This window comes from Cyphomyrmex costatus, unplaced genomic scaffold, assembly GCF_001594065.2.
Source record: "Cyphomyrmex costatus isolate MS0001 unplaced genomic scaffold, Ccosl1.0 scaffold685, whole genome shotgun sequence".
Lineage (NCBI taxonomy): Eukaryota > Metazoa > Arthropoda > Insecta > Hymenoptera > Formicidae > Cyphomyrmex > Cyphomyrmex costatus.
The window spans coordinates 708197-732839 of record NW_017280250.1 but is presented as its reverse complement, the minus strand read 5'-3'; the positions used below and the strand labels follow the sequence as shown (position 1 = coordinate 732839).

At 32.0% G+C, this 24643-nt stretch overlaps 1 protein-coding gene across 4 annotated transcripts in view; it reads left to right on the top strand.

Annotated features, from left to right (window-relative positions):
• The window catches only part of LOC108780146 (uncharacterized), a 197551-nt gene that overhangs the window by 103455 nt on the left and 69453 nt on the right, over nucleotides 1–24643 (top strand). For all 4 annotated transcript variants that reach the window (XM_018547751.1, XM_018547753.1, XM_018547750.1 and 1 more), the window contains 2 exons: nucleotides 2690–2837; nucleotides 12180–12287. In XM_018547751.1, the coding sequence (XP_018403253.1) occupies nucleotides 2690–2837; nucleotides 12180–12287 (256 nt within the window). The remainder of the gene's footprint in view (nucleotides 1–2689; nucleotides 2838–12179; nucleotides 12288–24643) is intronic.

Genomic DNA, 24643 nt, shown 5'->3' with positions numbered 1-24643 from the left:
AAGTTCTTCCTTTCCAGAACTTATGTCGTCGCAAGACGAGAGTTGATTTTAATATATTAATGATAACTATAATCAGACTATATATGATAATAATAATTTAAAATATATTTACAATACAATAAAATCATATATAAAATAGATATATTATAACGGAGAAAAAGATACTTTGACTAATAATAACGATTATTATTGTGCATAACATAAATGTGTAATCTTCTATGTAAAAATATATTACAAAATCAATTAATAAATTAATATTAAATTAAAATTGTCATAAAATTGACATTTATCAAATGTTATTTGATAGTAAATTATTAAAAAATAATAATTATAAAAAGTTGAGAAGTTTTTTTTTTTTAAAGAATATTATATATCATATATTTGTATTTTTGGATAAATGAGAGAAAAATTTTGCAAACGAATAAAACAAATTATTTCTATCAATTCCATTTTATTATGAGTTGCGAAGAGAGCGCGAAAAAGTTATATAGTATTGTCAGTTACAACCAAAACAAAATATAATAAAAATAAATATTGATTAACAAACATTTACAAAAACTGTTTTTTATATTTAATTTAATAAAATATGTATTACAATATAAATATCTACATAAAATGAAATTCTATTTGTAAAATAATTATTTAAAACGGAGAAAGAATATATTTCTACAGTTTTCAAATCACAATTGAATATGGTTCTACTTTAGGAAAATATATGCTTTCATGATTATTTGTATAAGAAATACGTAAGAACAATTAACGTTTCAAATAGTGGGCATACCTTTGGGTTGGCTCGCGCCGTAAATAACGGGCGACATGCTGAATTCTAGTCCAGTCCAACTAGAACGTAATTAGAAATCCGCCACAAGAATCATTGCCAAGTGCCGAGCTGATTGGGATTATTGCGCGCTACAAATTTAAATAACCTTAATTTCTCCAATAATGAAACAGCTATCAGTAACATATCTTGTAATATTTTTCATTCTTCAGAGTAATCACAAATAGCTAATTTATTTAATAACAATTAAATTTCGAAATTACCAATTTATTTCAGGACTTTTAATTCTAATCAGAAAGAATATTTTTAATGACTTATGACATCAAAAAATAATCAGCTGATTAAGTTTTATGGTGGTAAAATTTAGCCAGACATGTTAGAAACGTCCAATATAGCTTTAATCGAGACTAACATTACCGGGTTCACTTTCGCGTCGTAAAATCGGAAGCGAAACGACGATTCTTCGTCGATTAAATTCGCCGACGCGTCGATTACTAATTTTGACGTGCAAGCCAATATCTGCCCCAACCTCTGGGCTATCCCGCCGTATAACTGTCGATATATATATTTATAGAGAACAACTCTTTAATAAATACATGTATACACTGGCGTCGTGCCGGTGTCAATCGCCGTTCTGATATACCTGTGAAATCGATAATCGTTTCTCGTTTATTGGTGATGCGAGCTTTTTGATGATCTCTCGATAAACTTTTCCGTCGCAAGCAATCAAAGTTACAAATTGGATTCGTGCGACGAGCGACAGTGCAGTTATGCGCGATGTGTTGTAAAAATAACGTGGAATACTTATTGAAGATCTATAGCTGAAAAATCCACGCCGCACGATCCATGATAATTATTCCGTCAATTATTATTACCAATAAATGTCAATTCAATGTTGTTTAAGTCCTTAAGTGATATACAGGATTATGCGCAATGGCTTTGCTATGACCTTAATCGTATACTCAGTTTCCTTTAAATTGAATTCGATATGGTTATATCCGTCTTAAGCATTGCGATAAGATGGTACATGGCACGTACGCGCATACATCATTAAATGCATTAATAGGTTAAATTCAATATATAGATGTATAGCTATATATATTAGATGTTACGAGAGATTACACGATGTACTATATGTTAGTTATTTAAGACTAATTCAATACATGCAGATCTAAATTCGCTGTTTAACGATTGGGTATATCTCTAAGTAAAGGGTATAAAGCAAAATAAAACAAATAATAACAAATAGTAATGACAATGATGATTACAATACACGGGGGTATGTATAGCTTTCTAGCGTCAAAGGGACATTCGCGATCGCTAATTGGCGCGTCGTGGATTAATTAACGCCTCGCAATCCCATTGTGCAACAGTTCGTTTTCTACTTTTGCGAAATAACGCGTAAAACTAACGAGATCGTTAGTGGCAACCGACTATTTTTGCGGGATTAATCGATGCCTGTGCCGATTAATTGAATTAATCCATTATTCTCCTTTTTTCTCATTCTTTCAGCCTTTTTCTCAAAATAACGTGACAATGTGAAAATGAATATATATCTATATTAAATTAATTAAATAAATTTAAGTGCTTTTCTGAATAACGAAGATTGATATCGCATCCTTAATTTGTTTGAGATTCTATTTTAGATATCCGTGTGAGATTAACTTTTTATCTTCAATATTTTTCTTTTTGATTGGAAGATATACTGTGAAAGTTATTTCTGCCTTGGATAAATATTCTTTAGATATGTATTTATTATAAATTAAAAATTTTTTGCCAGGATAATCTTTGAAGTAATATTTTACGTGGACTTTGTGATTGATGCTTTTTTTTATGTTTTTTATTTCATTAATGTTTAAAATAGAAAAAGAACTAGATTTTGAACTCTCTTTTTTTCTCTAATGTTTTCAGGCGATGAAGATGAGTAAAGTGGGCAACCAGACCAATTCGCAGGACCCACAGGCAGTGAATTCACGCGTTTTCGTCGGGAACCTGAATACATTTCAATGTAGCAAGACCGATGTGGAACGAATGTTCCAACGTTATGGCCGCCTGGCTGGTAAGTTTAATATAGTAAAAATTATTACTGATAAAATTGAAGTCATTGATTGTGAGATAAAATCATTAAAGATTAAGTATCAAAAGCTCTGCGTACAGATTTTTATAAAATATATGTTTTAAACTGAATATACTGGAAAGTAGAATAATTAAAAGTAAACTACATAAAACGTAGCTAACAAGTAAAATGTTAAAAAATACCTGTTAAAAATATCTGTTGAAAAATATGCTTAATAATAGATCGTGGAGAATAAAAAGCTTAAAAATATCTTGTTTAAAAGCAAGTAATTTAAAAATTGGTAAAAAAATTCCATGCTTCTAAAAACGATATTATGAATATATATATACATATATTAATAATATGAATATATATATATTAATAAAAGAATTCATGCAATTATGGATAAACCTTTACAATCTAAAGATGTTAACAATAATATCGGAAAGAATAATACTGTTTGGTTTACCATCCCTTATGTCAAAGGAATTTCTGACAGTTTTAGAAGCATTGTTAATGGTATAAATCACAGAATTGCATTTTTTAGCATCAATAAATTGAATAACTTCATCAAAGTACAGAAGGATCGCCTTCCACATTTTATGAAAAATAACATTGTATATAAAATTCAATGTGGTGATTGTGATGCTACTTATGTCGGTCAGACAAAGAGAATGTTAAAAACAAGAGTTAACGAACATCGCAGTCATATACGGAGAAATACATCCTCCAGATCTGTTATCACTGACCATAGGTTGCAGCATAGTCATGATTTTGAATGGGATAGTGTGGAAATTATGGATAATGAAAATTTTTACCACAAGCGATTGATTTCTAAAATGCTAGATATAAAATCTCAAAATAATGGTCTGAATTTAAAAACTGACACGGAAGGTCTTGATCGGTCGTACGCAGATATTTTAGATAAATTGACAAGAGTAATTTGACCTAATCACTTCTATTTTGTTGTCAGCAATTTAATGTTCCTCATTGTATCGTTTCCTTCTGACGAATACGGACACATATGTTTTATTCAGACAATCTAGTATTATTAAATTATGAATTCAATTTGTGTAATTATGTTTTTGTCTACCAACAAGGGTGAATGTAAAAAATATTTTCTTTAATTAATTTTCTCTGGACAATCTTAAATAGAATAATATATGAATTTGATTGTAATAGATTGTGTTATTAACGGTCTTTTCACAGACATATTACCGACTTTTTAAATTTTGTTATACATCTCCACACATTATCGATGCATTTACTTCTGGTTGGTGCACAGAAGCATATTGTCAAACAATAATTGTTTTTACAATTGGCATTATAACTTGGAGTATATGGAGCATTGGTTTTATTATTACATGGTCGCTGAAGATGGTCTAAATCTCAGACCGAAACGTTCGACTGTATTCTTTATTGTAAGATTAAAATAATTTTTGTTAACTGCGTTCGACTCTTTATAGCCTTATAATTCATGATTGTTCATTTGTTTATATATATTAATATAATATAAAAGTATAAAGAATTTGATTTTATTTAAACTATTAAAATCTATATTTTATTTATGCATTTAGGATCAAATGTATCGCTTTATAAATAACAAATCCATATCTAGATCGACAAACTACCTGATTTCATTTATCTTCCCCGCATCTTAATTCGTTTCAATTATACTCCGCGGAAATTTAACAGCCTAGCGATTCCATCGGAATAATTTCTTCGCAATCCTTTCGCACACGCGCGCGAACGTTAATCCTGCGGGCGAGCTACGTACTTTATTTTCTGAATTTAAAAAAGATCACGATAATAATAAAGGTAAGGTAGCAACGCAAGAAAGATAAAAATCGATTATTGTGCGAAAAGAAAGAATCATTTGGTTATTTCCGAATGTTGTTCTCGATCCTTTCTGAGGTATTCTCGATAAATCGAATCGCGTGAGAAATCGACGGGCTGATAACATTCGATAATTCGCGATCGAATAACTTATTATCCGGCGCGGAAAAATTGCATCGGGAAGAATAGCGGAAGGGGCAGCGGGGTCCCGGGAAAATAGGATCTCGGTAACGCAATTTGTGCCACGGCGACTTGACCTTCGATAGCTCGAATTGGATATCCGTCGGTCTCTAGTTTCAGGAGGAGCACGATGACTGCCGCTGCCTTCTCTTCCTTTGTAAGCCGTAACCTCGTTTACTTCGCAATCGCAGGATTTGTTATCCCGGAAAATCATTTTTCCGCGGGGTCTTGTCCCTTCTTTGGAACGAAATTACGATTGCGATCTGGAGTGATAGATAGACGAACGATGATAAATCGAGAATGACCATGTGAGGTCGGCCATGATAGATCGACGATCGAGATAATATCAAATCTCTCGCTCTTTGTATTGAATTTATATTGTAAACTATTTATTACACGGAAAGGATAGTTTTTGTCGGAAAAGGATTTTGTCGAAGTATCTAAAAATTTAGCAAAATACCGATCTGAAAATATTCTAGCAACAAGTTTAAGCTGTACATGATTATTTTTTTGATAGAGTTCAAATAAAATTATTTTTAAATCTACATATATCTAGCTAAATTTTCAGATACTTTGACAACATTTTTTTCCGTGTATAATTCAGCACAAAATTTTCTCGACTTTAACGTTAATAACAAATTTATATAATCGATTTAATTTTTCCAAAACGTTCACACACAATATTGTATTTAAACGAAAATTTTATTATAGCAATATTTATCTGAAAATTTAGCTAAAGGATACAATTTTATTTGTTCTAACTCACTATATTAAGAATACAGCAAAAAACTGAATATATAGTAATGTAATAAGTAATACAATAAACTACCAACTGGATAAAATTATATAATAAGAATGAAGAATGCTGCAAAATTAGCTTCGTGCCGACGCAGGTGATGTTGGTGTTCGCCAAGTGCATCGCCGGATATCCACTGAGAAGTTATCTTGCTCCGGTCTGTCCAGCAAAATCGCAATTTCAAATGTCGGATGTCGAAATTACAAGGAACGCTGCTAGCTGCCGATAAACAGCTTACTTTCTCAATAAAGGACGAAGACAATAAGGGCAACTTCGTCCTTGCAGGAATTAAGGCGCGCTTGCTGGATTAGAGGGACGCCGATACGAAGGATAAGCCGCGTCCTGTACGGAAGCGACGCCGCGTGCAATGCGCGATAGCAGATAAATTACAAATTCTACGAATCGAATATCTCTTTCACAAACAACGTTTAACGTGAAAATGTATACAATCTCCGGCTTTCTGGAGAATTGCTTCTGTTTAAACTCCGGTTTAAAAACGAAATCCTCGACAAAGATCGTTCTCATTTTAGTAATTTTTCCGTGTAAACTTTATGTCTTTCTTACAAGACGAAACGAAGAAAGATTATTAAATGCGCATAAAAGTCGTAAACGTGGTTTTGCTGAAATATCTAAAAATTTAATTAGATACAGATTTGAAAATAATGTTGTTGGATTATAAAGATAATTATAGGACATTTAAGCTAGATGTTAAAATGTTAAAACTTTTTGCAGCATTGCTTATCATGTTTGAATTTCCTATATATTATATTTGTATTGATTGTCTAATAAAGCTATTTTCAAATCTGTAATCTAATTTTTTTTATATTTTAGGAAAATTCTGTAGCAACAATTCTGTCTTGTACTTTTGTTTTAGCCTAAAAAATACTTTAATACTAAATAAACAATACAAATAAGTAACAAAAGCCTATACGTATGAACTAAATTTTAGTACTTAAATATTTTAGTGTGAATTTCATACATATATCTAATTTTGCGAATTGCGCGCCAAAATTATCAATTTGAAAAAGGCATCGTAGAACTATTCAGTAATATTGCAAATTAAATTGACAAGCAATTTAATAATATCAATGCTAATAAGCATCTTAACAACTATAAATAATTTGTATTATAAATCAATAATAACTATCATATAATAAAAACTATAAATATTTATACCGTAAATCAATTTGAAAGAACAATTTTTTTACTAACATTTAAGCGTTGGTAATTTTGTAAGTGATCAAGTTTAAATATTTCGCTACATAATAAAAAAGATAATACATTTCTTTAATTAATAATTATAAATTGTTAATTTTTTAAATTAACAATTTAAAAATATTTAAATATTTTTTTAAATGAATTTTTTATTTTAATAAACTTTGTATGTATACATTATTTAATGTCACAAAAAATATATTTAATAAGATATATACATCATTTAATGTCATAAAAGTTATAGTCCACTTGACGCTATAAATGCTTTTAAAATATTTCTTGATTGGTCAATTAATATATAAAATTCTCTTTTTCGATTGATCAATCAAATGCTTATAGGAGCGTTTGAAGTGTCAAGTAAACCACACTAAAAAATATATATTTAATATCGAAAAAGGAAAAACTGTGGCAAGCACAATCAATTTTTTTGGTTACGGAAAATTCAATTTTTAGTTATTCAAAAAACTTAAACGAAGGCAATATTTTTTGAACATCCTATACACAACTGTATTGGAAGAAATCGTCACTAGAATGATTTAAATCTGTACTGTCGAATGCCCAGATAACAACACTAGAGAGTCTCTCTGCCGACAAGTTTTCCAATATAAAGTCGATATTTGTTCTATATAAATGCCAAAACATTGAAAAAATTCACTGCAACAGGCCCTCAACATAGTACTGTTGTTATCAAGGCACTTGGTTGTCACTTTAGTGAATGACGACTTTTACAAAAAACGTAGTTACGAAAAATATAAATAATTGTTACAAAGAGCGGACTTGTCTATTTTTTGTGCAGATATTTTTATCAAATCAAACTTTGATTTCCATTTTTCCATTTCAATATTTTACCTTTCTCACAATTAAATTTTACTCGGTCTTTTATTTGTAACTAAAGGCGAGTAATTAAATCATGTATACAATTTTTTTATTAGTTAAAAGTTTACTAAAATGTTTAAACTGTAATAGTTATTAATAGCAGTTTCCGTAAAAAATCTTATATTTTGTTTTACTTTAACAAAAATGATAGAAGATTGTTTAATATACAATCTTTTTTTAGAAAAACGTATTATATATAAGATGTTATTCTTTCATAAGAGTTTTTACTACCTCATATTTTTCTAAAAATATTTAAATTTGAGAAATTAAAATTGTCATTATTAAATTTTTTATATTTAATTTCTTTTATTTCTTTTTTGCTAATTTTAAGTCTTGAAAATAATATACATATTGTGAATCAAAGAGTGTAAACATAAGAGTTCCAATCTTCTTTAATTTAATTTTTAATGCCATCTATATCCGGTAGGGTAGAATTAGAGATAAAATAAGATAAATATTACTGAAACTTTCGCTTAAAACCTTTTTTTGAAGTTTGACCGATATCTTATAATGATTCTGTTTTTTATTCTTACTAGATCTTGTAATAGTATTAAAATTTAATTATCAATTTTGAATCGATCATGTTTGCAGCCGAACAAAATCTTCCAAGCATCTCTGCAAAATCACATGGCTGATTACATTGCCATTAGCGCCTACAAACGTCAAAAACGATCGATATTTCAGATAGTTCTGTAACGATTTTCTGATGCGTGCTCCTGTCTGGATGCGCTTCCGATATCGAAATTAAATGTTTTTGTTTAGCGAATTATTTCTTTATGTATTGAAACACACACAGCCCTGATTTTCATTAGACAATAAGAAATAAAGTACGTCGGTCATAATACCTACGTAAGAAAATAACATAAAACATTTGCACAAGTATTAAACGAATTCGAGCTTGAGATTGTTTTTACGTATGTTAGACTAAGAAGTAATTAATTAAATCCTGACGATTTTCTTTTGCAAATTGCGTAGTTTATCATAGAGGCTATATTATTGATAACATTACACTGTTTTATAATATACGTTTGTAGATTCCTAAATTAGTTTTATTTTTTCTTCTTCATTTTTTAAATAATATATGGTTTTAAACATATAATAGAAGTGTATAAGCCGACACGTCTCTCTGTCTGTAAAGCAGACTATTATGCTAACTTAATCTTTATAGTTTTGCACTATAGTGTCAAATAGTCATATTGAACCTGAAGGAAATCGTATATTTATTTATTTTTGAAAAAACCAAAGTGATATGTCGATATCGGTGAGCTTCTTCTACAACGTATAGTTCTATCACATTCTCAAGAATAGTATTTAGAAGTTAGAAAAATAAAATAATGATAGGCGAAGGGCGTTGTATCAACCGGTTCGCACCTCGCACATACATATACTTGCACTTACGATCGCGCATTTCGCTATCGCGGTTTTTATGACTAGAATAAATTTCGTCGCGGAACGATCTCTTGAGCGCCGATATCGAACTCCCGCACCCGTCTCGCGTGCACAAATGCACACATAACACCGCCGCTGTCCCCTTACGTATGACATGCGCGCAGACAGCGATTTAAATTCCGGAATAAACGTTACGGCGATGACGAGTTACGTTACGGGGATCGAAGATCGATACGATCGACACGACGATCTCCTTTCGACCGATATGCCGCCCTGAAAATGTGAGAGGTGGGATTAAGCTTTGAGATATGGGGATGATATAGTGCTTTATCGGAGAGTCGAGCTCCAAAGCGCTAAATGTTTCGGGAGATCGACGGGATCGCTATGTAATACATGATAAATTTACCCTTTTGCTTAAGAAACGAAAAATATTTGTATAGACAAATCAGGAGGACAATTGTGTATATATATATATATATCTTGAAATGAAATGAAAATTACAATAATGAGCAAATACACTAAGTATTGACTAGTGAAATTATAAACATTCTAGTGAGCTTAGTCACCTTTGTAATTTTTACTTCATTTTAAGATACGTGATAAGTGAAGTTGCAATCTTAGCGGCGATAGTAATGCGACAATACATATTTTTGTACAATTAAACATTTACTAAATTATTTCAAACTTTTTTAAAATAACGCGCATGTATACTTACTAGATTTTTTCAAATTTTAAATAAAACTATCGATATTCTATAATCGGTAACAAAGAATTTAAAAAATTATATTACGAAACTATGTTTGATTGGATTTTTTTTTTACGAAAATGAGAATTTTTAATATGTTTAATTAACAATTTAATAGTAGTTCAAAAATGTATTACATATATATTATTGTAGTATATATGTATATGATTAATAAATGAAAAATAAAAGACATTTAAATATACATACATTTTTAAATCATAGGTACGATTACATTTTATTTAACTGATTTTAATCTTGTGAACATGTAAAAAATGTGTATATTCTTTTATATTTTAGATTCTGTATTTTGCAGTTTTTGACACATAAATAAGATGTTGATGTATCTAAAATGTATTAAAAGTGTTAATTGATTAATTAAGTTAAATTTATGCGAATAACAATTAAACAGTATTTGAATGCTTTGGGTCATACTTAAAATAATAGGAAATATAATTATTTTATGAATATCCAGAAAATCGGTTATTAGATAGCTATTATTTAAATTAGAACCGTTTAAATTAAATTAGATAGAATAATTATGTTATTTGGAGACAACACGATTGAATTTTAAATGAGTTGACGAGGCAATCAGATAAACTCTTATAAAATAAAGAAATTTTATGGTACAATACATGGCAAATATATCATAGATATGTCATTTTTAACTACAGACACTTCAAATTTTACAGTTTTTTTTTTCAAAAAATTTGAAGCGCTAATAAGTTTTCAATATACAATCGGTGGTTTTGATTCAAATTTCAAAGTGGTTGATAAATATTTGCAATATCTGATTTTGTTATACTTTTTCCCATTGTCAGAATGCTGTATAGAAAAAGAAAAGCAAGGGAACATTGAATGCTGCTTAAATACGAGATGATAACACAATTTATTTCTGTTATTAATGTTTTGTATTGAATATGTTGTTATAAAGCAAAGTTCGATCTTTTTAAAATCCGTCTATTTAACAACTGGTGTATACTGAAGAATGAGCTGATAACAATAGCGACGATGAAAGCTATGAACATCTCTTGCACCGAGCTTCACGATGAAGTGGTGCAGGGAGCGAGGGGCAGGACAGATTCGCACGGACAGTATTTGCATTCTAACGCGTACACGCGTGCGCAAACATCTGTGTGAGTGCGAGTGTGCGTGTAGGTTAGATTTACATATTTGTTTCGGCATAATGAATTCCATGCATGGTCAGCTGCTAACCACGCAAAAGTTATTACGGGTACACAGATTACAGGTCGCGTCCGCGTGCGACTTGCCGCTCGGGCAAAATCGACCGGCAACAACGCGCTCTTGTTTTTATTAATTTGGTTTGCAAAAATGTTTAATATTCCCCGGAGTTGTATTTAATCGTTCGGAAATGTCGTTATTTAATTTGGAGATTTTTGCTCACGGTAGAAGTTTATCCAATTAAAATTTTGCTCTATGTATTTGCGCAGGTAGTTCTCTGGAGAAAGGGAAAAAAAGAGAGTTACTTGAGAAAGTTTGTAGCTATGCAATTACGCGCGATACGATCCGCCGATATATTACATATTTTTCAAATGTTTGTGAATATTCCTAGAAATCACGCGGTTCTCTCTCTTTCCTGTTTAATTTTTTTTTTTTTTACAAATTTCAATCATTTATTTTTTGCAGTTCTCTCATATGTCAAACATACATAGAATGGTTTATTTAAAAGGATTCACTCGATCGCTTCCATTACTGAAAGCTTTATGCCGGATGTGTTTTTCACATAGAATTTACTCCATTATTAAAAAAAAAATCCATAAACCATATTTTGTAAAGATATTTTTAAAATTATTTTAATATATCCGAAAATAAATGTTTAAATAAAGCTATATGTTTTTATACGTACGAAAGTATTAATGAGACTTTTCTCTGAACTCGCTTATAACTTATCGATAAATATTAATTACCGTTACAATTGTTACAAACCATGTGTTGAATTATTATTATATATATTAATTACTTAAAAAATTATATATTATCTGTATATTTTAAAAATTAAAGAAATTTTTTTTAGCACATTGTTAACTGCGTTGACTCGCTATCTATATTGTTCTTCTTCAATCATGTTTATTTAAATTTCGAGAATTTATATTAAGTTCATATTTTAAATTTGAAAATATTTAATAAATAAATAATGCAAAGTTTACATCAAAAATAAAATAATAAAAGTAACAGAAAACTTGTATGTTAAAATAATATATTTAGTATAAAACGGTTGGAAAATTGATATTTTTTATGCGAATTTATTAAAGCCTATAAAATATAATTGATCTTTTACATTTTTTGACAGGTATCTCTATGCACAAGGGTTATGCATTCGTGCAATTCACAAACCCGTTTGACGCACGTAGTGCGTGCCTCGGTGAAGATGGTCGTACCGTCCTCAGCCAGATTCTCGGTGAGTAAACTCTTCTATTCTTTTGCCATATTATTTAGAGAGTTGTTTAAAGAGACACAAAAGAAGGTTGGACGTGCCATATTCCTAGCAAATCAAGCCTCGTTGAAAAATGTTTTATGTAGCTTGTAACGTTGTAAAAGATATTATTACGCATTCTATAATTACACCATGTTCTTTACTTGTATCGTGCATTTCATAATATTTATACTATACAATGTAGAAGAGTATTTTGAGTATAATGACATTTTTATAAAAAGAAAAAGATTGCTTATTCATAGAAAATCTCTAAAGTGACAGGATTATGGCGATGAAAGCCTTTTTTTATCATATCGAATATATTGACACATTGTAAAGCAATAAAGAAACACAACGATGGAAAAAGGGCTTCGCATTAATATGCAACGACGCATAACGCCGGCAATATAGGGAATCGCTTTGACATGATCATTTATTCAACACTTGGAAGAAAGTGTATCACTCTTTGCGTTTAGCGGTGCGAAATAGACATCGAGCATATTCTATAAGACATATTTATGACTCGCGTCAAAATATAAAGTGTCGCAAGCGACAGACATTGAAAGTGCAATACTGAAAATATTAAAGAAACGTAAATTTTTCGGATAATATTCTATCAACTTTTTTAATGAAATTATCTTTCCTAATTTGTGAAAGGGATAAAAATGTTACATTTTTGTACATGCAATATCGAAATAATTTTATAATATAATTAATGGAAATTTTGCTTACATAATTTTCCATTCGCAAATATTGTACTTTTAATTCGATAAAGCGAATTCAAAATGCAGCTGTCGGACGTTAAGTATAATATTATTAAGAAAATCATGGACTTCGATGATCTATGTTATATTGTATCAAAGGAGAGATATCTTGTAGAATGATTTATAAACTCGTTGTATCGAAGTGCAAAAGAGTGGTTTACTTAGTGAAAAGTCACTCACGTGGACGTAAATTATGGGAATCGCGTGTATTTCTCTTTGCTTCTGACAACCTAATCCAGCATAGCTGACGTGGGTAAATGCCGGTCCTTAAGATATTAAATTAGAAACACCGCATTCGCATTAGGACGAGCGGAAACTACGGAAACCTTTCTGTAGCCGGTCGTAAGGATATATCCCGCCGATCATTTGGTTATGACACACGGCATAGACCATCTTACAAAGGCAGGGCTTTTGAATAAACCGTACGCGTGAAATAAACAAACAGCGAGGATGGGATTGAAATCCGGGACTTAACGCTGAGTGCAGTAGCACACGTGCGGTTACCATAAAGCATCGTAATCGACCGAATAAAGCAGATCGTATAGCTCTTTGTCGTAATAACACTATGTATATGTATAGCAATATTATAATTACAATACGTAATTAGTATATATCATTAGTAATAATAAACTTAATTTTATTACAAAATTAAGCCTTATTACTAAAAATCCTATATCAAAAAAACATAATTTTGAAATATCTAAAATTTTTAGTTAAATACAGACTTCAAAATAATTTCTTTGGATGAAAATAATTTTGTTGAATTATTAAAATAATTATAGGTTCATCATGCTTTAGTCTTCTAATTATCTTACAAAATCTGAACAAAATTCTAACAAAATAATCTAACAACATTATTTTTAAATCTGCACCTAATTCAGTTTTTAAATATATATATTTCAGTAAATACATTCTCTCCATATAATTACGTTAGTCTGCCCGTGTTGGATAGAAATGTAAATCTGGTCGAATATCTAAAGAAGAGATACAAATAGATTATTTAAATGATTTCTTTGCCATTATACTAATAGCACATGTATAAAGGAATTATTCGAATAACCTAGCTTTTTTTTCTTTAATATATTGATATTCTCAACATTCATGCATGTTATCAAAAGAAGATAAGTTAAAAACTGTTTTTCGGTTAAAATGAAAAGTTCTAAGATATACGAGTTATATATATCACATTATCATAAGAGCTATTATATTAAAGTGAAATCAAGTGATGTGTCACTTATCTTGGGGAAACATCGAGAATATGGAAGGAATCATGGTTTCTTTAATATTTTATCACGATATAAAAGTCAATAAATCTAATATTACGACATTTATTAATAAAAAGTTATTAGTAAGACATCAAGACAGCCTAGGCACTATATTATTACTCACACATATAATTTAAAGGAGATTTTCAAGAGATTGAAGAGTCCGATAAATAATTGTTTTGTTTCGAATTCTACCTTTGAATATAACGAATACATTCATCTAGTTATAGAGAAGTTCATCTATTTATTTAATTTTTTTTATTAAAAACACTAATTTTTTTGAATTTTCAACGTATCTCGATATATTAATTAACAAAAAAATTTCTAAATTTTTTGTTTTGATTTATATCAATATATATATTACATCTTATAACGCGATTTCTTTCCTCGATGTTTTTCCAAGATAAACGATACACCCTTTAATACGATACATTATTTGTAAACCTAAGAACCTTTTATTTTAGCCAAAAAAGCCCTAATTTAACATCCTCCTTTGTAATAAGCAGATGTAAAAATGTATGAGGCTTCTTTATAGTATATTTATGCGGAAATTTTGGGAAATAATCTAGAAATCAAAGTGTATGTGTGCGGATGTGTGTGTGTGTGCAAGAGATATAACACGTATATCGGATGATGTGCACGATTTTATTTTATTGCTTTTATATATGTATTTTACTTTTTACAATATCAATTTTTATTTCGCAATAGATGAGTATATTATATACAGATATTATATATGGAGTTTAAAATGTGAAAGGACTGTGATCCTTATGGAGCTCGTAGCGCTCTGAAATATTCGTACGTTTATTTGTCATCTATATGAAAAACGTTCATGAGATTTTCGAACATGCCCATGGGACATGTGAGATTGTTGAGGCGTATCCTATATGTCCCTCGTATAATCCATGTCCTTCATGTCGTACATGTGCCACGTATGCTACCTCTCGAGTATCGAATGCGCGTATCAGCATCGAATTTTTCAGAGTATTCTTCCTACCTCGTCGTACAACCTTTTTCGGCTATCTCTCACACTAGCTACTTCTTTATGCGAGTGTTTCTCACAGACTCATGTCTGTGCAAACACACCCTTCAACCCGTTCTCCGACCGAGTAGAGAGTTACCTTCCGCAATCTGTTAATTACACACATGTGATATACAGATATTAAATTAGACGAATACGTTACGTTGTATCTTACGCGAAATGAGAAACATGATCCATTCGAGAAGCATACGAATTTCCATAGAACATTTTTAACTTCATGTAGAAATCTTAGAAATTAATGATCTTTTAAATTTTTTCGAATTTCTGCAGTTTGTAAATTACGTTCCAGATTCGAGCGCAGTTCAGCCCTTTTTACTTTTGCCCAAATATTTCTCTCTGTTTCCGCATTATAGAGCGCGCAAGAGCTGTCCACCCTCCTATTTCTAACCCACTTCCCTTCCCTCCTCGCCCCTGCGGCAAGTCGCACTTGTAAATGCACGCCATCGTCCGCGCGCTCGCGCCCACCCGCGTGTGTACGTGCTTGTCCGCCCTGGAGGTAGGCGAAGCATCGGGTGAACCGCCGGAAACACAGTTCTTGCATTAGCCGAAGAAAGATTTCTGGGGTAATCGTGGCGGAGAAACTGCCATCCCGGGAGAGAGCGATGGAGGGAGGGAGGGAGGGAGAGCAGAGAGCGAAAGAGAGAGAGAGAGAAAGAGAAAACGAAGAAAGAAAGGACGCGCGTGCGCGCTTGTCGTTCTTATTGGCGCGGGTTAGACCTACGGGGATAGGGGTGGCAGACGGGAGGATGGTTAGCGACGGCTAATTCCATTGGGTGTGCGAACGAACGGAGTAAAAGAGTTCCCACGCGATAAGCTTTAACCCTTTGACGCTGCTTGTATCTCCCAAAAAGCGAATCGATCTTTTCTACTGGGTGACGCGAAAAAGACGAAAAACGCCCAACGATACCCTCGAGTACTCTAAAAAAAAAAACATCCCCGAGAGAGATTGAACGTAAGCGAGCCTCTCGATTTCGGGTAATTTACTACTTTGTCACTACACGTACTTTCTAAGACAACAAGAAACGAAATTAATGAAATAATATTGTCTTATATTTCAAATTTTAATGAAAATGGACGAAGAAGATTCTGGTGATCATGTTAATCACACTTTCAATTATCTCGGCAACTAGAAACTATAATAGATTCAACTAAAAATTTTTTGATTTGTCCATTTCTAACTAAAACTCCAGTTAATGCAACCAGACTTTTTCCAATGTATTAAAAATTAAAAATACTTTTTATTAAAAATTAAACACAGTCTCCAACGTGGATTTTATTTTGTATGAAATTTTTTTTCTGATATACGTACATCTTTCTATATTTCATATTTTTCAGAACATATATAGCTTCAGAACGTATAGCTTAATTTTCACGAATGTCGCGTATTTGTAGATTTGTGCAAAAATGCTTTCAATTTTTTTTTTTCAATTCCAGAAGTTCTGGAAAACTCAGATGAATATTAATTGTGATATTCACTTCGCGAACGTCATCAACGTTTAACGTCGACTATCCGGAAGACGAGGGTCACATGACGAGAGTAATGCACGGCATATGCAAATACCGTGTGGACGATGATTTATTATACTAATCTCGTTACGAATTAATGTGCTGATTTATGATGGCGCGGTCCTTTTTCACTCTTCGCAAGGTGTCCTGGCGACGCCGCATGAAAACGTGGCATAAGTCATCCCCGTCACACGGATTTTTTCAAAGCTAACCACCCCCCGCTGCGTCCCCCAAAATATCCGTAAATCTAACACATTCGTATATTAAAATTTCCAGAAATTCCCATATCTTTTTGCAATTTTTTGTTGTGGCAACAATCCTTAATTAACCAAATGAAAATCAAACAGTGTGTTGAATTATGATTATAAAATTTCATTTAATACATAAAAAGTCTGTAGGATATTTTATTTTAAAATAAATTAAATGTGGTGTCACAAAATTTTTATTAATTTAATAATATTTATACCTAAGAATGTTATTAAATTCTCGCCAACAATTGATTCTACGTCTCTCAAGGAAGTTGATCATGATTCGTTTAGGAGGGCAACGTAAACTTACGGTTATTACGGTTATAAACTTGTTGGTAGTAGCGTGCTGAAATCTTATTTGTAATTTTATTATAAGTTTTGAGAGAATTTTATTACAAATGTGTATAGAGCGCAGCTTATCAGCGTAAAAATATTATATAAAGAAATATATATAGGGCAATTTAGCGAGTACTTCATAATAACCTAGATGCATTTGTGAATAGTTTGCAAATGTAAATTGAACATGTAAATTAGTCATACTTTTCCATTATTTCGAACTCCTGAACTCGCATTCCAGATTATTTGTCCTCGCTCTATATGTGTCAGGATTTCATTACAACTCCATATGGCGTGCGGCGTCCTTTCAAAGATACGAACAGCAGAAACATAAAAGAAGGATAAGGGCGGACAGCATCGGATAAGGTTGATAATACTGGACGTTGTAATTTTTGTCCTTCCGGTGATGAAATCCGATATGAAACTGAAGCAACCGTCTTCTTGGTTTGGAGTTACTCTATTTTTATTTCTGTTTCTATTTCGTTAATGGGTCTAATCCCTTTTTTCGAAGAGTTGAATCATAAATATTTAGTTACATAAGTGCATTAAGATATTATTTTCAACGTGAAAGCATCATGTACGTTGGAATTATAGTAATTGTAATAATCCTATATTCAAACAAATAGAAGAATGCCATTGTAAAAAAAAACGCTTTTATCTGATAACAGTCGAACGTGTGGTGATATCGACATAAATTGTGGAAATTTGAAAAAAAATTAATATTTAAATATTTTGCTTTTGACACGTTAATTTGTTGAAATAACAGAGAAAATCTGTATTAGTCGTTAATTCTAGTAAAAACAAAAATTTTATAGCGTGTCACGCACGCGCGCGATGATGCACGTCCCAATCGCTAAAAATGATCCCCGGACTATACAGTACGTGCTTCAATCTCTATCTCGTCCCAAATCCGCCGCTAATTAACAGCAACGCTCGCATTGTTTAATTTTATTATGCAACGTTATTTTAGACTTCAGACTCGTTTATCCGCCGCGAACACAACACGTCGTGTTGCGAGCCGGAAATTCCGCTAATTAGGGAGGGCGTATAATGTAATTGCGCTCGGGATCTACCCCGGCCCCTCTCGCTCTTCGCGCCCCCCCGTCTAGCCTCTCCTCGCCCTACTTCTCCCATCGTCGTTGAGCGAGCTCAAAGTAACCTTTTGCGTGAAATGCGCTTACACTAACGAAGTCCGTGCTCGTTACTGGTTACATAAACGATAACCGGCTCAAAGTGACGCTCTCTCAGTGACACGCAGAACCGCCGCGACGCTGGAACGTTTATTTGGGCGCCGCGATGTTCCTCCGAGCCCTACCGATAATTCCCAGATCGTAGGCTCGCGTTCACCGGATGCCGAGGGTCAAAATACCAAGAGCGACACTCAAACTCTGATCACGTATTAACTTTATCGGTCCGTTCAGGCTTATCTAATATTATCCCCGTTTTCTAAAACATGATGACTCTATAGTTTAATGTTTGCCAGAGTTAATGAAGCCAAATTAGGTTATATTAGGCCATTCAACTCTTTTTTTGCCTTTAAACATTTGATAAAATCAATTTCTTAATTTTAATTAATAAAGCTGTAGCACACAAAATGTATAATCGTAACATAGCGTAACATTAGATTCTTTGGACCAAAAATTCATCATAAAATTGTTATTCGCATAATGTGTTCATTGGTATACAGAAAGAATGATTTTGTTGAAGTAACTAAAAATTTAGTTAGGTACAAGTCTAAAAATAAATTTATTGGACCATCAAAACAATTATGTAGGAATTTCGAGCATGATGAGCAATGCTGCAAAAAGTTTTGACATTATAATAATCAGTTCAAGTGTCCAACATAATTATTTTGATGGCCTAATAAAATTACTTTCAAATGTCCGTATTTAACTAAATTTTTAGATATTTTAACTTTTTCGTGTAGATAAAATAATTTGTAGTAAATTAGTAAAATAAATCGTTGTACCATAAATTGTTGTATGCTTTCCAGCTCTTTATTATATTAATACCATTAGCGATAAAATAATTTATGATATAATAAAGATCGTATGTATGTGAATAAACTTCTTTTTTCAAAGCCATCCTTCTTGAATATAAGTTTATAAAATTTATGAATTCATTAATGTGGTTTAAATTACCATTATATTGTGTAAGGTATATAAAATTCTTCAAATATTAAGTTTCTTCTTTTCTCAAGTTTTCTTTACCAAGGTCAAATTTGCAGAAGGAAAGCTGAGCAACTTTTGTTCATTTTTCTCTCCAAAGAGACGCATCGAGTATGCCAATTTTCGTGAACATGCGTTTTTCAGATGGAATATCGAGTTCCCGCGTGATACACGTGTACCCGCGTTCAAGTGATCAAGAGAAAGAGAGAGAGAGAGAGAGAGAGAGAGAGAGAGAGAGAGAGAGAGAGAGAGAAGAGAAAGGGAAGGCGGGTTCACCCAGTTATCGTAAAATGCTTGCACCCTCACGAAGTATCGCGCTGCGCTAACGCGCACGACGGGCAATGGACGATATTTCGTTCGGGATGGAAATGAAAAGTCCGACGTACCTACACGCGCGTGATGCGAATGATTTTTTTGAAACAGTTATTTTACTTTACGATCGGCCCTTTTTCCATGCGCGCACTAGAACCAAAACGAGTGTATTTAATCCGGCTGGAAGAGCGTATCGCAAAGAAGAGGGAGGGGAAACGGCGGGGATGAAGAGTTGACCCAGAGCATAGTATCAGGGATGGACAGGATATTTTGGAATCCCGCTGTCTATGCGCAGCTTAAAATATCACTTTCCTCGGTTGCAAAAGTAAGACCCACGAGTTTCAGTAACGATTAAAATGGTAATGCGTTTAGCGTTTAACAATGTATTCGATAATTTATTAAAGCAAAAAGAATTTCAACTTTAAAAGTTGAATTATCATAGAAAATGATACACGCATAATAGTTCAAAAAGTTAAATTTTTAATAGGTTATTCAGCATTAGTAAGATCGATATAAAATGCGTAAACAACATCAATAATTGTTAAATTATTAGTTAATTTAACTCGTGATATTACTGCGGTAGTTTATTAGTGTTGCGTTTTAAGTCTGAAAAAAATTTCGGCGCGCAATAATAGAAGAATTACGTTCGTAGTATATAAATTTACACACAATTATTTAGAAGCACCCGTGATCCAACATAGATCGCTGTGTGGCATTGTCTTATTTGGTTTGAAATTTAATAGTTCAATAAGAATTGATATTGAATATCTTTATTACAAGGATCATTAAATTTTACAAGAAAAGAATTAATTTCATAATATTTTATGTTTCAATTCTATTAGCATTTAATTACTTTTCAATTAAACGTTAATTTATCGTAGAAATTTATTAATACCTGAGACTTAAAGATTAAAAGTTTCGAATTCAAGTACTGGATTACTCTTAGACCTAAGTAGCTGGTATTAATCGATTTGTAATTAAACAGGCAGCTTAATGCATAAATCACTGCATTTTTAAGCAGATGTGTTAAGTGCTGCGTGCCGAAGATCCACCCCTGGACACTCAGCATCGTTTTACGACTCCCTCCACCTGCTCTTCTTTCCCCACTTTTGGTTCTCTCCTCAAATGAACGCTGAAAGCTGGCAAACTCTTGAGGATATAATCCCGGCTTTCCCGATTTTCCCGCTGCAGTTTGGAGAGCTGCTCGCATGAATTTATATGAAAACGCTATCCACCCCTTGCCTTCCTTCTCCGCTTTCCTTTCGTTGCATTATGCACCGCCCTTAGGCCTCTCTTCCCCATTTTAATGCGCTCGCGTTTTCAGATGATTTCCGGTGAATCTCCCTCAGATCCAAGATCTTCTCTGTATATCTTTAAATTAATTTGTTTATCTCAGTTTCTATCTAAAATTGAACTTAAAATTATACACACTAAACTGAGAAAGAGTAACATCGAAGAAGGATGTTAAAATTAAATCATTTTTAGTCTAATGATGGAATGGTTTTATATTTAAATTAATCATGCAGAAACAATTTGTAGAATCTTCTGAAAAGAGAAAATATTAATTATATGTCACCAGATTCGGTAAATGTTATAAAAATTGGAATTATTACTAATAGTCGTATAAAGTATTTTTTAAGTTTTAAACCCTCAATGTTTTTGCATAAAATCAATCCCATATTTGTATGTTGAAAGTGTAGCAAATGTAAAAAATATGATTTTTTGGTTCACGTAATGTATAGGACGATTCATTTTAATTTTTCTTATTGGAAAAATATAAAAGATAAAAAAGAATGTTTCAAAGTTGAATGGTTTGAAAAGGAACAAATTATGATAAAAAATTAATCTTTTCAAGTCGTACAAAAGACATCGTTATTTTTAAAAATAAAATTATAGGTATATAATTTTACATAAGATTCTTCGAATATATATATTATATATATTATTCTGTATATAAAAATATTAAAGTAGAATATTCAAAAAATTAATAGTTTATGAGATTTCGTTTTTTACATTTTGACATGTGAAATATAAAATATCTCATAAAGAGTTCATTTTTTGATAATTGTACCTTAACATTTTTATGCACAGAATAATGAGATGAATCGGTATAAAAAAAGCACATAGTCGCTTAAAAAAAAACACGCAGTTACATATATTACAAATTTAAATTAATTTAATTATTATTTAATCTCTTTTTGAACCATATAACTTTTATCTATAATTTTTTTTCCGCATCTTCTATATTTTTTGATATTTGCTTAAAGCAATTAAAATGGAACATTATGTACATTATGTGAATCAAAAAATTATATTCTCTATATTTACTATTCATTTTTTAATACATAAATATGCAATTGATTTTATTTTAAAGACATATTAAACGTATAAATTTTGGAAAACTCTTTATGTGACTATTTTACAAACAACAATAAACCATTATCATTTTCCCTAATAGATAAATAATTATTTATTGGGTAAATAATTATTTGTCTTATTACGGTAAATAATTTTTATTTTCCGTTTCTAGAAAATTCCATAAATAGTTTCCAAAGATTATTAATGATGTTGATTCCTCCATTGCTCCAAAACTAACTTATTTCTGATGTCTTCTTTTCTAAAATTAATAACTAAGAGATCCGCATATGTGGCAAATGTATTATCTGCTTGCCGCATGTAAGATTATAGTTTTATTGATACCTGAGAAATCCAAATGATAAATGCTGCAATCAACGTAAAAATGTGGTAGCAGCCGGTTGTCGATAAGACCGAAAGGCGAATCAGATTAAAGTTCAAAAGTCGCGCCTCGGAAAAAGTACGGTGATTGGACATAAAAGTAATTACACTTCACCGGGATGACCAGGAGAGTTAGCGTAATTGAAATAAATCAGCGAGCGAGTTTTAAATTTAAAATCCCTGCTGTGCGCTCGTGTTCATCCTTTGTTACTGTATCTATAAATGCAAATAATTAAAGAGGAAAAACAGAGAAGTACTTGCGCATTCAGTTGAATATATATAAATAAGTGTCCTTCGATCAATCGTGATCGGTTCCGATTAGTTGACTCGCTTATCCTCACGCTTTCCTTTCACTTAATTGAAATCGAACATTTGACGATGCACACAAAGAACGGTCGTGACGTTCAATTAGCACGCGCACAATGCCACTGCCGGCCGTTAGTGGCAGCGACATTGCTAATTATAAAATATTAATTAAAATCGCATAGAAAGGAATCTGATCGCGGTTTATAAATAAGTGGCTTTCGGCACAGTGCTCTTTCGTTATAATCACGTTAAACTATTTTAATTTAGCTTCTCAATTATGTATATGCTAATCGATAATCATTCATTAAACGTAATAACATTTTAGTCCCTAATAAAATTAAAAATGTCGTGATTTTATTTCTACCAACATAAAAGTTATACATGATATGAAGTGTTTCGTTCCTTCTCCATACAAAAGTCGCTTTCTTTCAAATCAATTTACATATTCTGACATTCTCGTTAAAAAGAAAATTTCTGACGAAAATGTTGTGATTAAAGAATGGATTCGATTATTTCTAAATTTTATACAGTTTCTCTTATAAATCATTTACAGTTTTTACCTAAAAATAATTTATTTACGAATTTTTTCCAACATTTACCTGCAAAGTCCGCTTGAATTCTTACCTTATTACGAAAATTCGAATCCTTCTCAACTTTTCTTACATCCAAATTTCCAATATCGTTTCCACTTTTCTACTTCCCTGTAAAAATCCAAGTTCCCGCGCTACTCGTCGCTTTAAATGCATCAGCGCAGCGGGCTCGTTCGCCAGTCACGTGTCGAAGGTGAATAACGCGATTCGGGTGCGTGCAAAGGTGACAGGGCGGCAGCGGGAAGGGCAGACGAGAGAAGAAAGCTCTTTTCTCCCCACCCCTTTCACTCTTTCTCACGGGAAATACGTCGAGTATCTGAATAAATCGAAACAGCCAAAGTGATTCTCCAACTTAAATTAGTTTCCGCCTCGAACATCGAACAGGTTACGTTAGGTCAGGACGGGTCAAGTTAGGAGAATAAGCTACTTTCGCTTCTTTTTGTGTAGACGACTAAGGTGGGACTGGTAGGAGGAAGGAAAGCGAAGACTCCAGCCGCTGTAAACGGATCCCAGGTGATTTCGGACTGCCTACATTCGCTCGTTTTGCACGCCATGTCATGTACGGCATTTTTTTCGGCGTAACGTGCCATATTGCACAGGTTGTGACCCGACAGCATCATTTCGAAATGTTTTTAGAGATCTATTTTTCTTTAATAATAGCGACTTTTTGTTCTGGAATTTATTCGTCGCATTTGTGACAATGAATCGATTAAATACGAATTTAGATGATTGTACAAATTCTAGCAGCGTCACTTTACTGAAATTAAAAAAAATGCAAATTTCATTCGTTATAAAACAGTTTATTTAAAGATAAATTTCATTGCTTTCAATGCTCGTTGCAAATAGATATTGAAAATCGGACTTTCCCTGGAAAATTAAACCTTCCTCTGAATCTAATCTCAAAAAAACGAATTTCCGAACAAAAAAGATGGCGGCAGGTAAAGTGGAATAGCGTGGAACTAATCGACGCTTGAATCTCGTCGAATCCTCTCCAACATCCGCATCTCGATTTACTATTCGCGCATTTTCCTGGAGAATTCGAGAGGATGGGGAAAGGTGGAAATGCTC